Consider the following 26,686-nt stretch of genomic DNA (forward strand, 5'->3'; position numbering starts at 1 on the left):
GTAAAGACAACACTAAATCAAGAATAGTCTGATGGGTGACAATATTAGCTTATCCCTTGTGAATGATGTATTATCCCTTGTGAGTGATGCATTATCCCTTGTGAGTGATGCATTATCCCTTGTGAGTGGTGCATTGTCCCTTGTGAGTGGTGCATTGTCCCTTGTGAGTGATGCATTATCCCTTGTGAATGATGCATTATCCCTTGTGAATGGTGCACTGTCCCTTGTGAATGGTGCATTATCCCTTGTGAATGGTGCATTATCCCTTGTGAATGGTGCATTATCCCTTGTGAATGATGCCCAGTGTGTGCAGTAAGGAACGAAACATGCTTTTCTTTTGCAACTTTTTAAATCATAGTCGCACACCTCATGCAGACTAGCCCATAGGCATAACCGTGTTGATAAGGTTCGTATCACAACTAAAGTGGGTAAATAACGTGGCCAAAATAATTAAGCACATTAATCTGCTTTACAACCGGTGTAGAGCCTAGTTGGCATACACCACCGGTCAAAAGTTTTAGAACACCGACTCATTCAAGGGTTTTTCTTTACTTTTACTATTTATTGTAAAATAACTGTGAAGTCATCAAAACTATGAAACACCACATATGGAATCATGTAGTGACTTAGTGCCATATAGCCACCCATTGCCTTAGTGACAGCGTCGCACAGACTTGGCATTCTCTCAACCAGTTTCATGAGGTCGTCACCTGGAATGCATTTCAATTAACAGGTGTGCCTTGTTAAAAAGTTAATTTGTGGAATTTTTTTCCTTCTTAATGCGTTTGAGCCAATCAGTTGTGTTGTAAAAATGCCCGGACCTCAACCAAATTTAGAGGGTATGGGATGAGCTCGACCGCAGAATGAAGGAAAAGCAAGTGCTCAGAACTTGTTGTGGGAACTCCTTGTGGGAGATCCATGTGGGAACTCTTTCAAGAACTGTTGGAAAAGCATTCCAGGTGAAGCCGGTTGAGAGAATGCCAAGAGTGTGCAAAGCTTCCATCATGGCAAAGGGTGGCTGTTTGAAGAATCTCAAATACAGAATATATTTTGATTTGTTAAACACTTTTTGATTCCATGATGTGTTATTTCATTTCATTCGTTTTGATATTTTATTCTACAATATAGAAAATTGTTTTAAAAAATAAAGGAAACCCTTGAATGAGTCGGTGTTCTAAAACGTTTGACCGGTAGTATACATAGGTGACGCTTGAGTTTCAAGTTTGGGGAAGATAATTTACCATAAAGTATCACATGCATAACTGCATTTGCGATCACATTTGAGAACAGCATTTTCCTCTAATTGGTTGTATTTTGGAACATTTGCCGTGTGTGCATTGCTGCACTTATAATGTGAAGAAATAGCCTAATAGTTCATCAACATTTTAAGCTAAAACGTTCTGATCTGTTGCATCAGCCTCATTGCTTTTAAATGTTTGTGGTTGTATTAATTTGGGATCTATCGCATCCAACAACTGTCCCAGCGTATGTTTGGAATATTTATTTAATGCACAGAAGAACAAGTTGACCAAAATAATGGGTCAACTTTTGTACTATGGGGGATAGTAGATTAACATAGTGCTGTTTGTTAGGACTACTCATCTTGTTGGCTGATGAAAAGTATGCTAAATGTAGACAGTTCTTCTAAAATCTTCAACATGGACTCGGGATTTGATGTGTGTCCGATGTGTGTCCGTCTTCACTTCTAGCCTACTTCTTAGCTTTGAGAAGGATCTGATCATGTGATGGGCATTAGCTAATACGAATTGAGATATCTGAGAGAGCCATGTGAGCGAGAGGTGCTTCGGAGTAATGGCAGCCTGGGGAAGGGAATTATAATTATTATGTTAATCCGAAGAGCACAACAGCCACTTTGGTCGCAAAATGCATAGATGTTTTAGGGGGCATTACAGCCACACAAGGGGGTTGTCATCTAGAAATTCAAGGCCTGGTGAAAATATTATCAAGTGCTTATCAAATTGTGAATGAGAGACTGATGAAGTGTGTGCAGCCTGCACAAGAAACAACTCAGAACCTTTCATGCAACTTAAAAAAAAATAATAATAATGATTAGTCGCATCATGCAGCCTTGGAATGTATTAAACATCAAAACATATAGTCCAACATTTGTATCTCAACTAAAGTTGCAGAAATAACTTATAAATAGCATACATAAATAGCATATAGGAGGACCTGTTTCTTTGTTAAGCGCTCAACACAGAATAGCCGCATGTGCGCACTTCCCTGGCAATCATTTGGAGAAAATGTCCTGTCTATTTTATTCAGCTATGTTCAATTGTATTCTTCATACTATAAAATATATGTTTTTAAATAGTGCCATGGAATTCTAAGCATATGTTGTCTGCTAAATGAGCTGGTGTAGCCCCCAGCCACATGGCATAGCCAGATCAGGGCCTAACATAAGGACAACTCAGAGTATGCTATTCTATTATTCTGAAATAGACTACATTTGAATTCATATCATGTTCCTTTAGACCTGTCTAAAGTAAATAATAGATTTATTGTGAAGGCTATATTACATGGATTTATTAGACTTTTAAAATGGTGATGTTTCAAAGGTCTGCATCAGTGGACTCTAGGCTATGCGTGGAAGCCAGGAGTTGCTCAAATGTGTTTACGTTCATTAACGGTCAGTTACCGTGACACCGGCAGTTATTTGCTTGACAATCAACGCCACAGCCCTAGGTAGAGCAGGCTAGTTTTCCCAATGAGGCAAAGCTCATTCTCTTGCCTCTTATTCAGAAATGGACTAAATTGACTAGAAATTAAACATCCTCCGGAATAGATTAGCAAAATGGCCAAAATTACTATTCTGCTAACATTTGACGTGTAGAAGACACCAACAGGACATAGCTAGCTAAACAGCAACAGTAAGTGTGGGTGTAACAACATAGCACTCTGGGAACAATCTTGGTTACTAACAACTCCCACCGACGCCAGATGGTAGAGTATGAGTGGGAACAATCATTTCTTCCGTGCTTTTTCAGAATCACCTTCCATGTGCCATGACTTGTTGATGAGCAGAGAAACAGTACTAGCAGAGTGTCATCCACTGTGTTGATGACAGGTGAAGGGAGAACAGAGCAGTGAGCAGCACAACCTTCCCTCGAGCCTCTGACCTAGAAAACAGAACCTGTAGAAAGCAACCCACACTGACTGTGCCAGCCCTATTCATGGGACACATTCTCAGAGCTAGCTAACATTCCACACATCTGTGTCTGCTGCCCACTTACCGTAAAACGTTAATTAAACGCAGTCTCAAATGGCAGCTTGTCCCTTTTAATAGCCAGGAATCGGCACACATTTCAGCAAATAATTGCCGGTTTCAAACAAAATGCGGGATCTAAATGAATTTTTATGAGTGAACTTCAGTGAGTAACAGAAAGATTGAGCAAAAGAAGAAAAAGGAGAACAACATTTCCATTGAGGAGACTTTTTACGCAAAATCGGGGATGTATGATAGGCAGCCTTTGCAAGTCTCATTTGCGATGGATTTGTTATTATAATGTTTATACTGGTCACAAACGGTGTGGTAGTCTTTTCAACATCTTACAGAGCAAAAGCTTCCTGCATTAAGGAAATAGATTGAATATGTCCGTAAACACACCGGCCAGCTGGTCATTGACACTGACCCAACTCCAGCCACTTTAATAATGGGAATTGATGGGAAATGATGTAAATATATCACTAGCCACTTTAAACAATGCTACCTTATATAATGTTACTTACCCTACATTATTCATCTCATATGCATATGTATATACTGTACTCTAGATCATCGACTGCATTCTTATGTCACTAGCCACTTTAACTATGCCACTTTGTTTACTTTGTCTACATACTCATCTCATATGTATATACTGTACTCGATACCATCTACTGTATGCTGCTCTGTACCATCACTCATTCATATATCCTTATGTACATATTCCTTATCCCCTTACACTGTGTACAAGACAGTAGTTTTGGAATTGTTAGTTAGATTACTTGTTGGTTATCACTGCATTGTCGGAACTAGAAGCACAAGCATTTCGCTACACTCCCATTAACATCTGCTAACCATGTGTATGTGACAAATAAAATTTGATTTGATTTGATTTGATTTGATGCCTGGACCAAACAGAAGGAGGTCTCTAAAAAGCGGCGGTTGTGTTCCGTGACTGAAGCAAATAAATGCCTGCGCTATTCATTTAAGACACAGCAGTTACCAGTGCAGCTAAAGCAGAGCACAGTTGTTGTGCAGTAGGTCCGGACCTCTAAAAGTGAAAGACAATCTGCATTACTTATGACTGGCTCACCTCCATCAAGGAACTGATCCCTTGATGAAGAGGAAAGATTCATTACCATTAGCTGCTATGTTATGCATTTACACTGTTAAACCTATGCTTTTGGAGTGTTTCTGTGACCCAGCAGACACATAGAAAAATATATTCAAGCCAGTACCCAGCCATTCCTGGGAGAGAAAACAACAGCACAGCTACTTCCCACATCACTGCTTGTTTACTCTGGGCATTTAGTAGCTATAAATAACCACATAGAGTGTCAAATGACTCACCACACCATGCTAAATAACCACTTAACCTCAGCCAGCCAGGCGAAATGTCAGCACAGTTAAGAGAAAGCTGTCCTATCCAAATCAGCACTTGAAACCAAACCAATCAAAGTAGGAGTACATTTCCTAAGTAATCAACACTGACCTTTGACATGTCCTCTGCCCCTCCCAGAGGAAGTTGTGGGCGGTGGGCTGAGTGCCTCATGAGAGACTCCGCCCCCATGTCCAGCCGAGGACGCTTCATCTCAGCATATTCCACCTCTGATAGGCTGTTGGGATCGGGCAGGTATATGTGCTCATAGCGGATGTGTTGCTCCTGACCTCTGTAGGGACAAAGTGAAAGACAGGTAAACAACTAACATCTGTAAGTATGGTATATCAGACTAGGAGGAAGTCAAGCCAGCAAACTGGCACCATAATAGTTCTGAGCTGATGTAATAAAATAACCACTGGATATTCAGAACTGTATATTTGTTAAATCAATTCACACAGATCAAATTCAATGTTGCGGGGCATGAAATAAAAGCCCTCTATTTAGGGCTGGGCGATACGGCCAAAATATCATATCATGGTATTTTTCAAATTTGACAATATTTTATGCTTTGATTAATAAAAGTTCAACAATTGCATTATGAGTAGTGCGTGACCCTAGGGTGGCAACACATATCTGAAGTATTTCAATGGGTTTTTCACCATTTTGATTATTTTATACTGTTCAATTCAACTTCAACCTAAAATAATTTCCTGCATTTCCATCAATTTCAGCATTTCCTGCACTCATTTGAGATCATTTCCACACTGCCACGATATGGGCAAAAATACTAGGCCTTATTTTTAACCAAATGTTGCAATTGTGATTTAGATCAAAACACTTGTGACCTTTTGGAATCATGGAAATAGAATGTTTATTATAGTTCTAGTTAGAATATAAATAATAGTGGGCACTTTGAACACAGTGTTTGACATGACAACAAATGAAAATGCAGCGGACGAGTTATTGTGACAGGGTAGGAACCAAAGTGATGGTCAGTGTTCCCTAGCGGACCCTATAGTCTTTGGCTACATTAAATCTTTATTCATGTAGCTAACATATTCATGCTTGTGGATTTCTAGTAAGATCAAAGTGGAAACAACATTGTTGCATGTGCTGCATTGACCACGCAGACTGAACGAAAGTGTCTCGTGGTCAAGCAACAACAAATGTGCTCCTTGAGTGACAGGGGGTGGGACTCGATCTGTGTGGAAAGCGGCATGGAGAGAGAGAGAGCGGAGAGGGATGACTCAAGTAGAGGTGTAAACTATTAAAATGGGTGTCACAAACGGCGCATCACATTTAACAAACCAAACATTCAAATACCATTATAGAAAGTAAAAACCCAAACCGGTCCATGCATCAATACCGGTACATAGTAAAATACGTATTACAGTAATATGGAGTTATTCACTGTCATTGTGTATGATATGACATATTACAGTAATATGGAGTTATTCACTGTCATTGTGTATTATATGACGTATTACAGTAATATGGAGTTATTCATGGTCATTGTGTATTATATGACGTATTACAGTAATATGGAGTTATTCACTGTCATTGTGTATTATATGGCGTATTACAGTAATATGGAGTTATTCACGGTCATTGTGCTGAATTTTATTTATTTTTTTAGGAAGAGAGATTCTAGACGTCACAGTCTTGAGTGATTGCCAATATCCATTCCTAAGAGCTCCTCCACCCCCTCCGTACAATGGTAGAAGTGCTTTATCACTTGAGAACACCACTCTGCTACATGAAAAAGTGTCAATCCATGAAACACTCAAAGCAGATAATAGTCCTGGGGGAGACAAGGGATTTGACAACATGACCATAATGATGAACTTCTCCATTTATACGGCTCACACGGTGAGCCGGCTAAACAAAGGAAACGACACAAGAACAACCAGGCCTATCCTATCCCACTCACCGCGTGACCCACTTACGGCAGCATACAGGCCTTGCCTATTTCTGGTCCCTTCTGTACATATGCCTAGGTTTACACAACTGATGCATTCCATGTCTGCACACAACCCCAGGGCGATTAGCTAAATGTTTGTGGTCCTACTGACCTAAAATATTACTCGTGTCTGTACAGTATGACCAGATAAGCTAAAAGGCTCAGTTGGTAGAGCATGGCACTTGCAACGCCAGGGTGGTGGGTTCGATACCCACGGGGGACCAGTACGAACAAATATGAAAATGTACTGTATGAACTCACCAAGGCGCTCTGGATAAGAGCGTCGGCTAAATTACTCAAATGTAAAAATGCAAATGTAAAAACCCATGACTTAAACAGAAGGAGCAGCATAGTTAGTTATTGGACAGGAATGCTGAGGCAGATCAAACAGACACCAAAAATGAGTTCTGTAACCCACCTTCCGACTGCCACTACTAATACACTACACTAAAACACAGCATAACGCCTAGTTGCTCTTCTATCTTTTTGAATTGTCAAGTGGTCACTACGCACTAGGGCCACACACACACAGACACACAAAACCATGACTGACCTCTCCTGTGGCCCTTCCCTGCAACATCCCTGTACTGTAGCTCCGAACCAGAACAGAGCTGGGAGGCCTGGAATGCTAACAATTAGATGGCTAAAATCATGGGTGGAAGGGAGAAGAGGGGAGCAGAGCTGCAATACAATAGGTCTTGATCTGCGGTACGTGTGGTTTTAGACTCACGGTACATTCAAACTCAGGGAATTCAAACAAGCAAAAAACATTATAAATAAGGGTCTGGAAAATGTTCAGTGAAATGAAAGGCTTTGAATATTCAGTTCACTACTAATCTCGTTCCCGGACACTTCCGCCCGAACGTGTGAAGAGTCTGGTGGACCATCGAGTCAAACTTGGCCTGCGTTAGCCAATAGAGAAAGACCGGGAGAAACTCCTGGCACATAGGCTTAGGTTTAAGGCTTATTCACCTCAATCTACCAACCATTCATCTCCCACAACACCTTCCCCCTTACCCCCCCTGTAAACTAGCACACCACAACACCTTCCCCTTACCCCCCTGTAAACTAGCACACCACAACACCTTCCCCCTTACCCCCTGTAAACTAGCACACCACAACACCTTCCCCCTTACCCCCTGTAAACTAGCACACCACAACACCTTCCCCCTTACCCCCCTGTAAACTAGCACACCACAACACCTTCCCCCTTACCCCCTGTAAACTAGCACACCACAACACCTTCCCCCTTACCCCCTGTAAACTAGCACACCACAACACCTTCCCCCTTACCCCCTGTAAACTAGCACACCACAACACCTTCCCCCTTACCCCCTGTAAACTAGCACACCACAAGCACAGAGCCCGGCCTTGCAGTTGTGTGAGTCGCTAAAATTAAATGACAAACATTCCCATAGAATTCTATGGTCACTCCCACTAAGGCCAACTTTGAATCATTGATGTACCATGCTTATATACGCAACAGCCTGGGGACGAGGTTAGTTCACTACATACATCAGTTAAGGTTAACGACTTGGTAATGGTGCTCTGTTCCAGATTAGGCCATGATTTTCTAAAAACCTGCCCTTGAGGCATTCTTAGGTTGATGCTGGAATGTCAGTGACAAGACTGGCAATGTCAAAATGGAAGTGGCTTCTTAGGGGTGGGAAACAAATGGGAAACAACCACAATTGCCAGTGCAGAGCCACAAAGGACTACTGTGTGGTTCATTTTAGTGCCAGTGAGCAGAAAGCGTTGTCTTGCAGGGTGCCACCGGTACTATAATAATTTAGCCAGGATCTGCTATATTCTCCCCTATGACGAGACCGCAGGAATGTAGCAGTTACATATTACACAATCCTGAATCTGCATGTGAAAGGTGTCATGGGGTGGCCTGGACTGAGAAATGACAGAAGTCCTGGTGTATACTTGCTTAAAGGGATAGTTCACCCAAATGACAAAATGACACATTGGTTGCCTTATACTGTAAGCAGTCTATGGACACGGTATGACAGGAATCCATGCTTTGGGTTGGTTTCCCTGGCACTGCTTCCCCATTCACGTCATGGGACTGCTATTATTAATATTTTTTTCAACTCATGTTCAAATCATCTATAAGTGACTTTGTTGAGCTTTACAGTCAATTTTTTGTTACATTCGGATGATTTGGTCAATGACACGTGAAAAATGCTAATAGCATGACTTGAATGAGATTTGGGAAATGCCCCTAAAATTACCATACCTTGTCCATAGACTGGTTACAGGGAAAACAACATGTAATTTGGGTGAACCATCCCTTTAAAAAGTGATGCAAAAAAAAAAAGTTGGCAAAAAATGTAAATCCAGATGGTGTGTTAAAGCCCCTCCCCCTCACTCCCCTTTTAGATACACACCCCTCTGATTGCCAGAGGCTTGGCACTTACATAATCACATCATCAAGCTCTGTGGCTATTTTATATTCCTCCCTTTTCCCTCTCCCTCTCTCCAAGCTTATGCATGAGCGTGCAACATAATCTGATCCCTGGGGAGGATTTGACAGGAGTAAAAAGGGGTAGAGGTGTGAGGGACATCAGGGAGGAGGCGCTGCGCAGCGCTGTGATACAATACAACAACGTCTCCATTAGTCTCTCACTGGCTCAGGTCCCCTTATGAGCAGAGCACAGATCATGCGTGCCGATAGCACCGCGTTATTGTGGAAGCACTACGCGTTTGTGCCTTTGCCAATCTCTCCCCCCACAGAGGAAAAGCTGCAGCTGTGCAGAGAGCAGGGGAGGCTGGGAGAGAGAGGGGGCCAGGGGTAGAAGCTCCATGGCAGGGACGGGGAACTGAGTACAGGAAGAGAGAGACAAAAAGAAGAAAACATCAAACAGATAAAAACGGGATTACCAGTCGACTCCGCAAACTAAACATCAGAGACAACTGTGTTTGATAGTTGATTAAAAAAAAATTCAGAGGATAACTTCTACGTGATGCAATAGCCTAGACTGAGTGCTGTGCCTTAGGCAAAACAACACAGGAAGGAAAGGGAAAATATTCCACTAAAGCGTCCTTCAGAGAATTTGTTCAAATAAGGATAGTTCAAGACTACGGTTATCATCATTAACTTTCCGCATAGAACAAATCAACAGATTCCCTGATCCTAGCACATCACCCCTGCTTGCTCATCATTCTTTAGACACACCAAGGTCTCCTTTAGCTTTCAAAAGCACTTAACTGAAAGGCTAATGCTGAGAAGAAAAGAAAGTTCACTGACAGCCCTGCTCCATTTATTTCAGGTGACCTCGTACAACCTCTGAGACTCCTGGTACACATAGCCCATGGGCCTAGATTAGGCACCTAAACATTTTATTTTAAAGTGGTTTCTGCTGCTCTACAGTAAAAGCCATTATCCCTGATGGGATTTAAGAGGCCAATAGGAAGAAGAGAAATAGTATGTGTGAAAGACTGAAAGTGTATTACAAGCACATAGAGAGAACACTGTTTTGCTTAGGGAATCAAATTGTCATCATGCAGTAGATATTAGAGGTCGACCAATTAATTAGGGCCGATTTCAAGTTTTCATAACAATCGGAAACCTGTGTTTTTGGATGCCGATTTTGGCGATTTTTTGTTTTTATATATACCTTTATTTAACTAGGCAAGTCAGTTAAGAACACGTTCTTATTTTCAATGACGGACTAGGAACGGTGGGTTAAATGCCTTGTTCAGGGGCAGACCGACAGATTTTCGCCTTGTCAGCTCGGGGGATCCAATCTTGCAACCTTACAGTTAACTAGTCCAATGCTCTAACCACCTGCCTCTCATTGCACTCCACGAGGAGCCTGCCTGTTACGCGAATGCAGCAGAAGCCAAGGTAAGTTGCTAGCTAGCATTAAACTTATCTTATAAAAAACAATCAATCAATCATAATCAGTAGTTATAACTACCCATGGTTGATATTACTCGTTTATCTAGCGTGTCCTGCGTTGCATATTATCGATGCAACGCAGGGGGATGATATAACAAAAGCGCATTTGCGGGAAAAAGCACAATGGTTGCACGACTGTACCTAACCATAAACACCAATGCCTTTCTTAAAATCAATACACGGAAGTATATATTTTTAAACCTGCATATTTAGCTAAAGGAAAATCCAGGTTAGCAGGCAATATTAACCAGGTGAAAGTGTCATTTCTCTTGCGTTCATTGCACACAGAGTCAGGGTATATGCAACAGTTTGGTCAGCCTGGCTCATTGCGAACTAATTTGCCCGAATTTTACGTAATTCTGACATAAAATTGAAAGTTGTGCAATGTAACAAGAATATTTAGACTTAGGGATGCCACCTGTTAGATAAAATACCGAACGGTTCCATATTTCACTGAAATAATAAATGTTTTGTTTTCGAAATTATAGTTTCCGGATTCGACCATATTAATGACCAAAGGTTCGTATTTCTGTGTGTTATTATGTTATAATTAAGTCTATGATTTGATAGAGCAGTCTGACTGAGCGATGGTAGGCAGCAGCAGGCTTGTAAGCATTCATTCAAACAGCACTTTCGTGCGTTTTGCCAGCAGCTCTTCGCAAGCACAGCGCTGTTTATGACTTCAAGTCCATCAGCCTAATGGCTGGTGTAACCGATGTGAAATGGCTAGCTAGTTAGCTGGGTGTGCGCTAATAGCGTTTCAAACATCACTCGCTCTGAGACTTAGAGTAGTTGTTCACCTTGCTCTGCATGGGTAACGCTGCTTCGAGTGTGTGGCTGTTGTCGATGTGTTCCTGGTTTGAGCCCAGGTAAGGGCGAGGAGAGGGACGGAAGCTATACTGTTACACTGGCAATACAAATTTGCCTATAAGAACATCCAATAGTCAAAGGCCTATGAAATACAAATGGTATAGAGAGATATAGTCCTATAAATACTATATTAACTACAACCTAAAACCTCTTACCTTGGAATATTGAAGTTTCATGTTAAAAGGAACCACCAACTTCATATGTTCTCATGTTCTGAGCAAGGAACTCAAATGGTAGCTTTTTTACATGGCACATATTGCACTTTTACTTCTCCAACACTTTGTTTTGCATTATTTAAACCAAATTGAACATGTTTCATTATTTATTTGAGGCTAAATTTATTTTTATTGATGTATTATATTAAGTTAAAATAAATGTTCATTCAGTATTTTTGTAATTGTCATTATTACAAATAAATACATTTTTTATTTTTATTTTTATTTTTTATCGTCCGAGTAATCGGTATCGGCTTTTTTGGTCCTCCAATAAACCTCTAGTAGATATAGCCTATGAGATTTCTATAGAACCTACACGTGTGTAGTGACCTGCAATTTGACAGTGATATATCCTACAACAGCTATAGTTTAGGTTTTTAATGATAGAGGAAGGGAGTTATGATTGGACATGTAGGGGCCAGAGCCCATACTGGGCTATAAACAGGTTTCCATCCAACCTTTCTATGCGAGTAAAGTACACCTCGAATAAAACATTTCACAACAGGCCTGATGGTAACAGAAAATTTGTAGGTAAACTTTAGACAAAACGGTATGCTAGACAAGGTTGGATCTTTTTGTGTCAGTAAAATGAATTCTGAGAGAAATGTCGGTGGAAACGCTTTTATTAATATAATAACTATCATCACGCAATGACGTGTGTGGTCCTACCACTACAACTTATTGGGAAAGCATGAGGTTATTAGGCTACAGATTAAATAAGTTGTGATGAACTTCACAGGGTGGTGAAAGTGCAAGGTGATCTTGATGCTCCCGAGGGCTCCCGAGTGGCGCAGCGGTCAGAGGCACTGCATCTCAGTGCAAGAGGTGACACTACAGTCCCTGGTTCGATTCCAGGCTGAAATCCAGGCTGGTGATTCCAGGCTGGTGACATGACGATCGATGCTTGACTGCCGTTTGAAAAATAAAAATATGCTCGCTTTTCTCCATAATAATGTCATCAGGAAGACTAGTCTACCCACACTATATCTGTTAGCTGTTGGCTAGAGCACATCTGTCAAGACCAGAGCAGACACATTTGCTATTTAACACAACAGTTTCTGTGACAAAGTGATCGGTAGAGTTGAAAATGCAATGGAAACACATTGAACATTATATTTTAATTTGGTGCATGAACATTTAAAAGAAAAAGTACATTGTGTCTGCACTGTCATCACGCACTGATTTCTATCTGCAACAAGTCTGTTTAATGGAAATACACCACTGCTGGGAAAATGTGGAGATTTTCTTTATGCAGAGTTTAGAATTAGTCGCATGAAATCTGTCGCCAACTCGATGGAAAGCTAGCTAATGTCTCTAACTTTTCACTTTGAATTTCATTCCTTATTCATCCTTCTAATATGAATGACTTGTCTCAATGAGGAGGATGCTCAGACGCCAAATATAGCAGAGTGCCTAGAACTATGCTTCTGAAGTGAGTACCTGGCACCCCAGAGGGAAAGAGACTGATGCTTTGCCAAGGACAGATTCACACTATTCAGAAAAGGTGTGTGAGAGACGGCAAATTCTCAGGGTGGAATCTCAGCCCACTTGAAGCAATGCTGAGCATTTAGGCCTAATGCTTGACTAGGGGACTCACAAACTGATGCCTCTCCGCAAAACCTGTCAGGATGCTCTCAATGGTGCAGCTGTAGAACGTTTGAGGATCTGGGGACCCATGCCAAATCAATGTCCTCTTGGGATAATGACGAGAACAATGTGGTGTTCATTTGTGCTGACAGAACGAGTGGAGTCCTCTACTGTACCCAGAAAGAAGACAAGGCAGAGAAGTAGTGGTCAAGGAAGGACACAATGCTCCCTGGGAAATGCTGCCTGGGCAGGTTCTTCAATAACAAAGTCCCAGAGAGCCAGTAAGCCTGTCTGACTGATACTGAAAGACAAGGCACAGCCAGCCACACACAAACGGTTGGCCGCACACGGCTACACATTACACACACGCGGGCACACACACTGACACAACTACCATCTGGTGTCGGCCAATGTGTCCCAGTAGAATTCCTGAGGGTAATGCTGCCTAACTCACTTGACATCCTCTTGAGACCGGGCCTCCATTACAACCACAAGGAAAGCTCTGCAGGTGGATTTCTAGAGAGGAGAGGACAGTGAACTAATACAAATGAATAGAAAGACCTCCCGGAGAGCCACTGCTGCACAGCGCTGCTTTGACAGCCATTTGACTAGTATCCAGTTGACCTCTTGAGAAAAACACTTCACTTCAGTTGCATCTTGCACTTTCTTCCTAGCGAACATATGCAGGAATATTGGCTAAGTCAATCAACTGAAAAAAAAAAAAAAAAAACACTTTGCACTCGAGGCCTTTCATCTGTGTGATACGCAAACAATTACGCATATACATAATTCATAACCACTCATCAAGATGACTCTTCAGAAAAAGCATGAATGTATAATGAATAAACCACTTGGACAGATATAATACCTGACTCTTCTGAGATGCGCTACATACATTGTAATGCTGTGTCTGACATGGCTCTACTGTAGAAGGCTACCAATAACCAGGCTACATTACGCTACAGTCCAGAGCAGCTCAGCACCACACATTACAATGGAAAGACATGGGTGTGCCAATTACATTAGGTTTGCGTAAACTTAGTAACGAGGGAGAGCAAAACATATTGGCTCGGAGGGTTAACACTGAGAACTGTGACAGAAAAATGCTGAAGGAAAGTGTTTTGCCTCAAAATGACTTGATTTTCTCTGCTGCTCTGTCTGTCAAAGGATTCCATGAAGATGAAATAAGCATGCCAACATCTGAACACCCAACACACTAGAACAAATTGTGTTCTTAAAAAAATGATTGTAGGTGATGACCAAAGGTGAGATGGGCTTCTAGGAATGTCAGAGATCAAAGAAACCCATGTGTTAAAATACTTGGGGGGGGGTCAAGGGTGTGTGTAACCATGTCAAATAGTAGTACAAAGTAGTAGCAGGCTACGTACCTCTCATTCCCTGGCTGGAACTCGGACAGTAGAGAGGGTCTGCGGCGGTGGGGCTGAGCCAGGTGGGAGCTGTAGTCCCGAGAGTGAGGGTGATAGTCCGCCAATCCCACATCCTGAAACATACAACACAGCAACGCGTATGAGGAGAGGACAACTGGAACATAACTGTACGCAAAACAGACAGCAAGACAAGTCTATGACGGCGTGTTTCAACTCTCACCAATGTTTTTTCACTTATTCCCTTTATTTCTCCCTCTACCTCCCTGGACATTACTGTATAATCCTCACTCTCCATTTCCCTCACACACGAGAGAGTGGCCTTCTCTACACGTGCACCTCTCTCACTGAGCTGAGGCTGAGGGATTGACTGTGGGGAAATGGACCGTCTGTCTACCCTTATCTCCTCCTCAACGTGATGACGAGTTGGAGTGGGGGGGGGGGGGGGGATTAACAAGCAGGCGCAGCTGTGGGGATCTGGGGGGGTAGCCCTTGGATTCCCTCCTTAGAGTAGAGAGAGGCTCAAGCCAACATGGGACATCACGCCACAAGATGAGCGTACGCACTAGCTAGGGGCCTCTTGCGGGAAGTCTACCTCTGATCCTGTAAACCAACCATCATAACCATTATGAAATGAGGGAAGACGTGAGGCCATCAGAGAAACCCTTAACATGATTCCACCATTTAGTTTTTTAACCTTTATATGAGCCCTGCATGAACACATCATTGAACAATAATTACACTATACATATCTACACAACATGAAAAGCAAACAAAACACTATCATATGAAAACACACATTCTTCCGTAAGAAAGGCCCTATAACATGCGTCCGACTTGCCCTAGAGGCACCAACCATGACATGAACTATCAACTCAAACATCTAATAAGGGCGCAGGTTTTAGGGTGTCACGCCCTGTGTGCACACAACAGTGTAGCCTGAGAACGTTACTGTTAAAAAAACACAACCTTGGGCCCCTAGGGTCGTGCTCCCTCCATCGGTGCAGCATAATTCTCTGTTGACAAAATCACTGCTAACGATTGGGAGCCAGGGTAACATCTACAATTATACGCTCAGCTTTTCATGTGAAGGTGCTTAAGTACCAGTGTTCCTGGCTTCAGCGAAAACCAGCCCAGAGTTTCCCAGGGCTCTTACCGTGTGTGCCCGTGCCAGCTGCAGTGGTAGACTGGCAGGGTTTGGCAGGTGGCGGGTGTCCACAGCCCTCCGGCCCTGAGGCACAGACTGGGGGTGGGAAGACATACTGGTGGAGCCGCTTCCTCTACAGACAGGAAGTGGGTGGGACTGTAGAGCAGGCGCTGTACATCATGGGTTGGGTCCTGTAGACAGCGACCTGTAGGGAGAAGAGAACAGCAAGGTGAGACACTTGTCTCTTACAAGTCAGGACAGTTGACCAGCCCAAATCAAGTCACTTTGAAGTCAGACATTCTAAAATCAGGGCATTAGATATCAGCTTTCTGCAGAACAATAATAGCCTAATCCTTCTAGTAGATTGAGAAGGGCGAAACACTGTTTGGCCACCAGCTCTTTTGGAACAGTTACAGTCGAATGTTTCAGTGCATCCCGGTTTAAGTGTCAGTACATCTCTTCAGCAGCTGCTAGCACTTTCCCTGCTCCTGAGGGAGGGGACTGGGAGATCTTGCACCTGCTTGGCCGGATACATGGCTCCCTGGTCCTGCACACTGAATGGCCTTCTGTCCCTTGCACTAGAGGAGTTGTCTATGAACAGCTAAGTCAAGCAGCTAGTTTATAGCCTAATTCCCAGGGTTTAACAGGGATTTCCATGCACTGTATGTACACTATGTTAAGACATGGATGTTCCAACACTAATTAAGTTTTAACGCCAAGGACATTTCACCAAACGGCAGCAAATGCACTTCTAGTGTGACAGAGATGGATTCAAATGGATTGTGATACAACAAGTGCTCAGTGCTGTGTTTGGTTACTCCCCCACAACCACTTTGTAAAACCTCAGGGTAGTTATTAACCAACATTTCCAGAGATGTTACTCCACCAATACGCATCTGTCCCAGGTTCAAATGTTTAAGATGCAAGTGCATTGGTGTGCGGGACCCAAACCGATCCAAAATGTAGAATGCTTGGTTCAGAAAATCGATTCAAACCTTGCGAATCACTGGTTCACTAAAATGTTTTGCTCATATTACATTTATTTTTTTAAGTAACCTTTACTTAACTTGGCAAGTCAGTTAAGAACTAATTCTTATTTACAATGATGGCCTACACCAGCCAAACCCAGAAGACGCTGGGCCAATTGTGCGCTGCCCTATGGGACTCCCAATCACTGCCGGTTGTGATACAGCCCGGATTCAAACTGATCACTGTGTGCTGCTTCGCACGCAATATTAGGCTTTGTAATTTGCTAGATTATTATCAAATACGCTGTTGAAAATGTTGTTCAACCAGAATAAAGTAGCCTAAGAAACCACCTGAGATGCGACTCATCTGGTCTACCTGCTGATCAGGGCTAGATTATATTCAACATTTTTTTCAGATTGTTAAGAATCACCATCAGATTCAGTAGTTTTGCTTTAAACAAATCAATGTACACTACCGGTCAAAAGTTTTAGAACACCTATTCATTCAAGGGTTTTTCTTTATTTTTTCTATTTTCTACATTGTAGAATAATAGTGAAGACATCAAAACTATGAAATAACACGTATGGAATCATGTAGTAACCAAGAAAGTGTTTGATATATTTGAGATTCTTCAAATAACCACCCTTTGCCTTGATGACAGCTTTGCACACTCTTGGCATTCTCTCAACCAGCTTCATGAGGTAGTCACCTGGAATGCATTTCAATTAACAGGTGTGCCTTCTTAAAAGTTAATTTGTGGAATTTCTTTCCTTCAGAGTGTTTGAGCCAATCAGTTACCAGCTAACAAAGCAGAACAGTTGAATTGTTGTGAACACACCCTTCTGTCCATCTCCAACTGTTTGAACAGCATGCTAGCCTGTCCGCTTTGTTCCGATGATGAAATCAAGTGGCCTACCTTATTTCTCAGAATGAAAACGAGTTGCCAATTCCTTATACAATTGTTTTTTAAGCTCATTGCACTTTTATAAAACACAGACTAGACAGCTAATGTAACAGTCTGTGGCTAAAAAGCTGCTAACAGTATGTGATACCACAATGCGCAACAGAAACTGAGCATTCATTGGAGTTGAAACATAAAAAAAGGTTATCGTTAGAAAGGTTAACTTCTCCTCTATTACAGTAAAATAATGTCTCAATGCGTTTCAGTGTCCATATGACCCATTCTGTTGGACCAAACCTCAAATACTAATATTCAGTTGAAACTGCTTGTTGTCAGAGTGGAAGAAGTGATCTTTCATCTTTGTTGCAGTGAGTAGCAGGGGTAGGGGCTTGGTGCCTGCGTGGGAAGGTGTACAGTGCACACAGGACAGAAGGCGAGGAAGGCGAGGAGACCAACGAGATATGAGAACAAGCAGACCTAAAAGTTCATAAAAATGTCAAATAAAAAAAAACTGATTCCTGTAATATCACACAATTCAAGCATAGCCAGTATGCAGTGATAATGTATTGGGCCTCATTGCTACAGAACAGCTTTTAATAGGTTCATGTTTTTTTAGCAGCCTAAAATCCACTCCATGGTGAAGCAAATTTGTGGAGTAGTCAGAAACATCCTTCACCATGAAATCTGAGCGGTAGCTTGTTTGGTGACCACTGCTGTATCACATCAGAGCCCATGTGTATCCAGGGGTCACATTAACACAGGATTGTGTGTTTCATGCAGAAAAGGCACGATAAAACACAGAAAAAGATATCTTGCTGCGTTTGTAACATTGTTAATTGCTTGTTATTGCAAATTCTGCTACGCTTTAGTCAGGGTTTGCTCCAAATCATGAATGGAAAAGGACTAATCGCTTCAGTTGCACTTCTCCACTTCTCCGCTCTGATTGATGTGTAGGCTACTTTTCTCCAGTGTAGTTTTTCTCTGGTAGCAAGTTAAAATGAAAGATTAACTTCAAGAAAATTCTCTTTTTATGATAAAAACAGAAATATAAATGGCTATGCACTGTTTTTGCAAAAAAATATATCTTGCTTTTTCATTATAAGCTGCAAGGCCAAATAGCGTTGCACTTCTATTGTAATCTGATGAAAACTATTTTCTGCCGAATGTGTTGCACTAATGTATTTTCTGTGAAGAAAAACTATATTTGCACGCCCCTTATCACTCTAATGAAGAAAAAAAAGTGACTTTCCATATTTAAAAAACGCAGGTGAAATGGTTTAAAAAAACAGATTTTTTTATGGTCTGCGTTTTGAACATGCAGATTTCTGAGAGCTAATGCGTCCCCTGGTATCTAGATCGTCCTGAAAGGGAAAGATTCAGATACCTAGAAAAAAACTATTCTGTTATTAAACAACTGTGTGATCACGCTCTCCGCAACGGATGTAAGTAAGACCTTTAAACAGGTCAACATTCACTACCATAGTGTTCTTGGGCACAGGGACTTAAGTAACCTGCCTGAATGACTACTGACCCATACCACTCACATCTGTAGCCATGAAACGCATGAAAGGCTAGTCATGGCTCACATCAACACCATTATCCCAGAAACCCTAGACCCACTCCAATTTGCATATCGCATTAACAGATCCACAGATGATGCAATCTCTATTGCACTCCACATGGCCCTTTCCCACATGGACAAAAGAAACACCTATGGGAGAATGCTATTCATTAACTACAGCCCAGCGTTCAACACCATAGTGCCCTCAAAGCTCAATACTAAGCCAAGGCTAAGGACCCTGGGACTCCCTCTGCAACTGGATCCTAGATTTCCTGATGGGCCGCCCCCAGGTGGTAAGGGTAGGTAACAACACATCCGCCATGCTGATCTTCAACACGGGGGCCCCTCAGGGGTGCGTGCTCAGTCCCCTCCTGTACTCCCTGTTCACTCATGACTGCAAGGCCAGGCACAACTCCAACACCATCATTAAGTTTGCTGATGACACAACAGTGGTAGGCCTGACCACCACCAACAATGAGACAGCCTATAGGGAGGAGGTAAGAGACCTGACCGTGTGGTGCAAGGACAACCTCTCCCTCAACGTGATCAAGACAAAAGGAGATGATCGTGGACTACAGGAAAAGGAGGACCGAGCATGCCCCCATTCTCATCGACGGGGCTGTAGTGGAGCAGGTTGAGAGCTTCAAGTTCCCCAACAAACTAACATGATCCAATCACACCAAGACAGTCGTGAGGAGGGCATGACAAAACCTATTCCCCCTCAGGAGACTGAAAAGATTTGGCATGGGTCCTCAGATCCTCAAAAGGTTTTACAGCTGCAACATCGAGAGCATCCTGACGAGTTGCATCACTGCCTGGTATGGCATCTGCTCAGCCTCCAACCCAGTACATCACCGGGGCCAACCTTCCCGGCCATCCAGGACCTCTATACCAGACAGTGGCAGAGGAAGGCCCTAAAAATTGTCAAAGACTCCAGCCACCCTAGTCATAGACTGTTCTCTATGCTACCGCACTGCAAGCAGTACTGGAGCGCAAAGTCTAGGTCCAAGAGGCTTCTAAACAGATTCTACCCCAAAGCCATAAGACTCCTGAACAGCAAATGGCTACCCAGATTATTTGCACCCCTGCCCCTACAATGCTGCTACTTCGTTATTATCCATCCATAGCCACTTTGATAACCCTACCTGCATGTACATAATTACCTCAACCCCGCACATTGAACCGGTACCCACTGTATATAGTCCCGCTATTGTTATTTACTGCTACTCCTTAATTATTTGTTTTTCTTATCTCTTACTTTTTTTATTGGTATTTGGTCATGGACTTGTAAGTAAGCGGCAGGGTAGCCTAGTGGTTAGAGCGTTGGACTAGTAACCGGAAGGTTGCGAGTTCAAACCCCCGAGCTGACAAGGTACAAAACTGTCGTTCTGCCCCTGAACAGGCAGTTAACCCACTGTTCCTAGGCCGTCATTGAAAATAAGAATTTGTTCTTAACTGACTTGCCTGGTTAAATAAAGGTCAAATAAAATAAAAAATAAATTTCACTCTAAGGTTTTATGTGACAAATAAAATTTGATTTGATTGAGCGGAAGTCAGTTCTCTAGAGAGAAATCAAATCATTCACGGGAAACCTAGTCAAGAACTACGTGGGACGCTGGGCTGAAGGGAGTTGTAGTTTTCACTAAACAAATATTCAACCTAGTTCAACGCAAAAATGTGGTAATTAACTACAATGACCATAATCCATTGCGCTTGTTCTTTCCGGCACGGACTGAGATGGCTACACTTTTATGCCTGCTACATTAGGTTAGATGGGTAGACCACATGAATGAGGAATGTAAACAATGACGAGAGGGACAAAGACTGTTTGTGAATGTAGGCCTTATTTACTTAAGAAAAATGAGTAAAATGGTGGTCAGACAGCTGTGCAGCATGCTTACGCAGGATAGAACATTATCTGGCTGCTATTGCCTTGGAAAAGATGAGATGATGACTTTAAGAAATGAATAAAGTCATCAAATAAAAACTAAGGAACATACCCAACTGAAAAATTGTATTATTTCATAGTAATTTCATTTTTCCCATTCATGTCTACACAATGTGGACCTGACTGAGAGAATGGGATATTTTCAATGTTTTGGCAATTGAATGTTCACCATTTTTGGCTTTGGAATTTCCATTTTTTTGCATTTTAATGTCATAATTTCAACAACAAAAATATAAAATCCAAAATTGAAAACCATGATTATTCATTTTTAATCTAACCAAAACCGAACTGTCCTCAAAAAGCACTAACCGTTCAGCATTAGCTCAGGGACAAGATCTCCTATCCTTCATGGTGATGAAGAAATGTAAATAAAAGAGTGGGAAGAGAGGCGTAATCCTCTTACTGTTTTCATGCCCATTACAATACACATTAATGAGAGAAAATAGATCGACAAAACTACTTTAGCTATAGAACACAGCAGCAAATGGTCTATACAGCAGAGATTGTGTGAAGCAGTGAGTGTGTATACAGTACCAAATGCCCTGCAATCAACGATTGTTTGTTATTGCAGAGCACACTAACAAAACTGAAAGAGAAAGATCACGTTTAGATTCAGACGCATTCTCTCTCACACACCCTTGTATTTTTATAGTAATTGGGAGTACTCCTAACATCTGACCTGTGAATCTTGCCAAAATAGGCATTAGGACACTTGCCATTTCCCTGGGCCGCTGAGGAATGATGTTCCTGGTAACTCAGGTTTCACCACTAATCTGTGTGGGGTGCAGTCTACACATGGAGGGCAGTGCGTATTGGCTGCCAGAAATATGGCCTAACAACATGTGACATTACAGTGCCTTGGCTTTGAGCAACCACCCAAACCAGAGCGCTCTCTCTCACATACCGTAGATACAAGGCATAAATATTTGCAGCTGTGGAACTGAAAACTGTACAATATTACTTGCCAGTAATCTTGAAAGTCAAGTCATCATGAAACCCTCCTCTAACCTGCGATACCAGCTATTAAATTCAATTCCACCATACTTTATTACTGGTTCGATTCCAGGCTGTATCACACCCGACCGTGATTGGGAGCCCCATAGGGCAGCATACAATTTGCCCAGCATCGACCGGGTTTGGCCGGTGTAGGAAGTCATTGTAAATAAGAATTTGTTCTTAACGGACTTGCCTCGTTAAATAAAAATATATATACACACTACCGTTCAAAAGTTTGGAGTCACTTAGAAATGTCCTTGAAAAGAAAGAATTTTAGAAAGAAAAGCACATTTTTTGTCCATTAAAATAACATCAAATTGATCAGAAATACAGTGTAGACATTGTTAATGTTGTAAATGACTATTGTAGCAGGAAATGGCAGATTTTTTAAATGGAATATCTACATAGGCATGCAGAGGCCCATTATCAGCAACCATCACTCCTGTGTTCCAATGGCACGTTGTGTTAGCTAATCCAAGTTGATAATTTTAAAGGCTAATTGATCATTAGAAAACCCTTTTGCAATTTTGTTAGCACAGCTGAAAACTTGTAATGATTAAAGATGCAATAAAACTGGCCTTCTTTAGACTAGTTGAGTATCTGGAGCATCAGCATTTGTGGGGTTCGATTACATTCTCAAAATGGCCAGAAACAAAGACTTTCTTCTGAAACTCGTTAATCTATTCTTGTTCTGAGAAATTAAGGCTATTCCATGTGAGAAATTGGCAAGAAACTGAAGACCTGGTACAACGCTGTGTACTACTCCCTTCACAGAACAGCTCAAACTGGCTCTAACCAGAATAGAAAGAGTGGGAGGCCCCGGTGCACAACTGAGCAAGAGGACAAGTACATTAGAGTGTCTAGTTTGGGAAACAGACGCCTCACAAGTCCTCAACTGGCAGCTTCATTGAATACTACCAGCAAAACACCAGTCTCAATGTCAACAGTGAAGAGGCGACTTCGGGATGCTGGCCTCTTTGGAAGCTGCCAAAAATGTGCTTTTCTTTCAAATACTAGGACATTTTGAAGTGACCCCAAACTTTTGAACGGTAGTATATATGAGCATAAATATGAGTTTGTAATATTGATGGGCACCAAAATCATTTCTACTTGATACCTGGTGTGTCAAATTGCCGTATTTTTTTGTAATAAATAAATTATGAAATGTATTTAACACACAAATGTACTTCATCTCAATGGTGCTTGAGCTTTATTTTCTGAAAATATGTTGGATGTTCAACACTTATAGATCCAGATTATATATTCATGAAAAAAGTGACCCAAGTCTCTCCAGTATGTGAGTACAGTGAGAGAGTGTGAGTGTGAGAGGGAGAGAGAGAGAAAGAAATTGTGCTGCAGTTCCAAAGGTAGACATACTGACTATTCATAGTATGTTAAAGAATTCTAGTGAAGTAACCCTTTTGGACCACACCATCTGCCACATTGAAGAACTCTGGGTTAAGTGAATTATCACTTCTATCTCTAATCAGCAATCATTCATGCTCCTTAGATGCCAATTTTCTGTCATGGTCTATGGACCCCCTGAAGTAGCCTTGGCCACCCCCTGAATAAAACTCTAGTTCCACCACTGCTAACTTGCCAACCATGGTCCCGGCAATATCAAAATGCACAAAAATAACCTAAGAAATAGGTTAAATTACCAGAGATTCTCACGTAGCCCATTATATTAGGCGATTGTATTACTGGGCTATATCAGCCAATAGGTTTAGACGTAGTTTGAAGGGAGCAGAGTTGGAGAGACTTGCACTTTCTCTTGAGCTACGTTTATAACAGTTTTTAGGAGTGGGACGATTTTCAGACGGAGACAAGTATGATGATCAATATTCATTTCTAGGCAATGTAGTAAACTACAGACTAATATTTAGGATGTACATTTCCTTGGAAAGATAACTGCCCTGTGCGTCTCCGTCCATGTATAGCCTACTATAATTTGAGATCACACGCACACCTGATCTCACGGATACAGAACTTGAAGCAGCAAGAACGATGAAAGCAGACACTTGCACTTTCTCTAAAGCTACATTGTGTCTAAAGGATATTGTCTACCTTTGAGGAGAACGATTTGCAGGCAGAGACAAACGGGTAATCAATATTTATTGATAATGAAAAGGCGCAACGCTCGCTCACCATGGTAGCCTACGCTCGCTCACCATGGTAGCCTACGCTCGCTCACCATGGTAGCCTACGCTCGCTCACCATGGTAGCCTACGCTCGCTCACCATGGTAGCCTACGCTCGCTCACCATGGTAGCCTACGCTCGCTCACCATGGAAGCCTACGCTCGCTCACCATGGTAGCCTACGCTCGCTCACCATGGTAGCCTACGCTCGCTCACCATGGAAGCCTACGCTCGCTCACCATGGTAGCCTACGCTCGCTCACCATGGTAGCCTACGCTCGCTCACCATGGTAGCCTACGCTCGCTCACCATGGTAGCCTACGCTCGCTCACCATGGTAGCCTACGCTCGCTCACCATGGTAGCCTACGCTTGAGTTGCACCTTCTCCTTCATCACATTTTGATTGCACTTCTTCGACTCACGTTGGTTGAGCGCCCCCCACTTCTTTCCATTATCAATATTTATTCACAGACACTGTCGTAAAACTATAGTCTTAATCACATTTAATTCAATTTCATTGGAAAGATAACTGTCACGTGATTCTCCGCCCATGCATAGGCAGCGTAGTCTATTTCATTGAGACCACACAAAGGCCTACTGTAGGCACACTTGATCTTTCACACCCAACTAGGAGAGGTAGGCTACTTAACTTGAAGCAGCGAATTCAGTGTGTGAATAAGACCATACCCAAGCCGGCTGCGCGCATGTGCCATCGTGCGCAAATTGATTTAGTCCCCCCACAACAAACACGATCACGACAGCAGATTGAAATATCAAAACAAACTCTGAACCAATTATATTAATTTGGGGACAGGTCGAAAAACAAACATTTGTGGCAATTTAGCTAGCTAGCTTGCAGTTGCTAGCTAATTTATCCAATTTAGCTAACTTGCTGTTGTTAGATAATTTGTCCTGGGATATGAATGTTCAGTTGTTATTTTACCTGAAATGCACAAGGTCCTCTACTCCAATAATTATTCCACACATAAAAACGCTCAACCGAATCGTTTCTAGTCATCTCTCCTCCTTCCAGTCTTTTTCTTCTTTGGACTTCATATGGCGATTGTCATAATTACCACGACGATCGACTAAAATCAGTTCATCTTTCAATCACCCACGTGGGTATAATCAATGAGGAGATGGCAGTGGGTATCTGCTTCTATAAACCAATGAGGAGATGGGAGAGGCAGGACTTACACCGCATTCAGCTTCACAAATAGAACTGACTTCTATTTTAGTGCTTGGCAATGCAGACGCTTGTTGGCGCGCGCGAGCAGTGGGGGTGCAATAATTGAATAACATGTTTACATTTATTTGCAGGACAACAAAAATATTTTCATCCCAAAATTGTCTGTCTGACCACCCACTCACAACCCACAGCATGAAAAAGGCAGACTGGGCCGCAATGATCTCTGACGGGACCCGCTGGTATGCAGGTACGTGGGAATGCAGCCCTCTACCATAAAGCACATTGTCTATGAGGAGGTTTAAAACAATCAATATACTAGCCTCCTTATAAGTGGCTTCTCATTCTGCCCACGGTGTCCTCTCTCCATTGATGACACAATGAGGAGCACTACCTGCTCTTCCTTCCTGTCTCACTATGTGCCACACAGTGTTGCTTGATTTCACAGTTACACGGTGGCAGCGTTGGTCTGCTGGTGAGGAACAGAGGGGCTTTATGCACACAGATGCCACGAGAACGGCACGCTGCAGTCTCACACCAATGGGCCACGGAGAGGGGAGCGCACAGCAGTCTCCTGGCTGCTTCACTAAATAACTGTCATAATCAATCAGTAATCAGACATGGTCTTGGACCATTACAAGCTAAATCTGCAAAGTCCTGTTCTGAAAGCCCCAAGTACTTATCATTTTCTTAAGATCACTGCCGAGCTTGACTACTCTCTTGGACTTGTATTTAGCTAGCAACGTTAGCCTAGATCACCACAACAAATCCTTGCCCTCTTAATATTCATATCAATACTGGTAACAAACATTTCATAAACACGTTGGTACACGTTGGTACATTTTTTTATTAATGTGAACCGTGTCTTTGAGATTGACTGTATTCATACAATGGTCAGATCTGGGAACTTCATTAAAAATATATATTGTTTAACAGTCCTGGGATGAACTCCTGGTGAAAGAGATGTGGGGGGGAAAAAACACCATCTCCCATAAACCCTGTAATGAGAAAAGAACTCAACCAAGGCAAAAAAGGCAAACAAGACAGAGGGCTGGGAAAGCTTTCCTCCTCAGCGGCCTCTCTAAGATGAACGTAAAGGGGTTTGAAGTCAGTCACAAGACCTTCAGGGAGTGAGCCGATACAATGAAAAAGCTTTGACATAAACACAGAGCAAGGCCTTCCAGATGGGAGGCTAAACACATGCACTGGCACAGCTACAGACACCCACAGGCAAGCAACTGGCTCACTGCCAACACTGCTTGAATGAACTCTGTCACCCCACTCTCTTGCTCTATAACTCCTCCTTCTC

General features: G+C 42.3%; 1 protein-coding gene across 11 annotated transcripts in view; it reads right to left on the reverse strand.

Moving 5' to 3' along the window:
• LOC115139960 (nuclear receptor corepressor 2) overlaps positions 1-26,686 on the reverse strand; it is a 129,386-nt gene that overhangs the window by 80,744 nt on the left and 21,956 nt on the right. For all 11 annotated transcript variants that reach the window (XM_065026612.1, XM_065026606.1, XM_065026605.1 and 8 more), the window contains exons 2-4: positions 15,688-15,883; positions 14,535-14,647; positions 4,719-4,896 (exon numbers count right to left, since the gene is read on the reverse strand). In XM_065026612.1, the coding sequence (XP_064882684.1) occupies positions 4,719-4,896; positions 14,535-14,647; positions 15,688-15,792 (396 nt within the window). In that variant the 5' untranslated portion in view covers positions 15,793-15,883. The remainder of the gene's footprint in view (positions 1-4,718; positions 4,897-14,534; positions 14,648-15,687; positions 15,884-26,686) is intronic.

The sequence above is a fragment of the Oncorhynchus nerka genome, linkage group LG13, assembly GCF_034236695.1.
Source record: "Oncorhynchus nerka isolate Pitt River linkage group LG13, Oner_Uvic_2.0, whole genome shotgun sequence".
Classification (NCBI taxonomy): Eukaryota; Metazoa; Chordata; class Actinopteri; order Salmoniformes; family Salmonidae; genus Oncorhynchus; species Oncorhynchus nerka.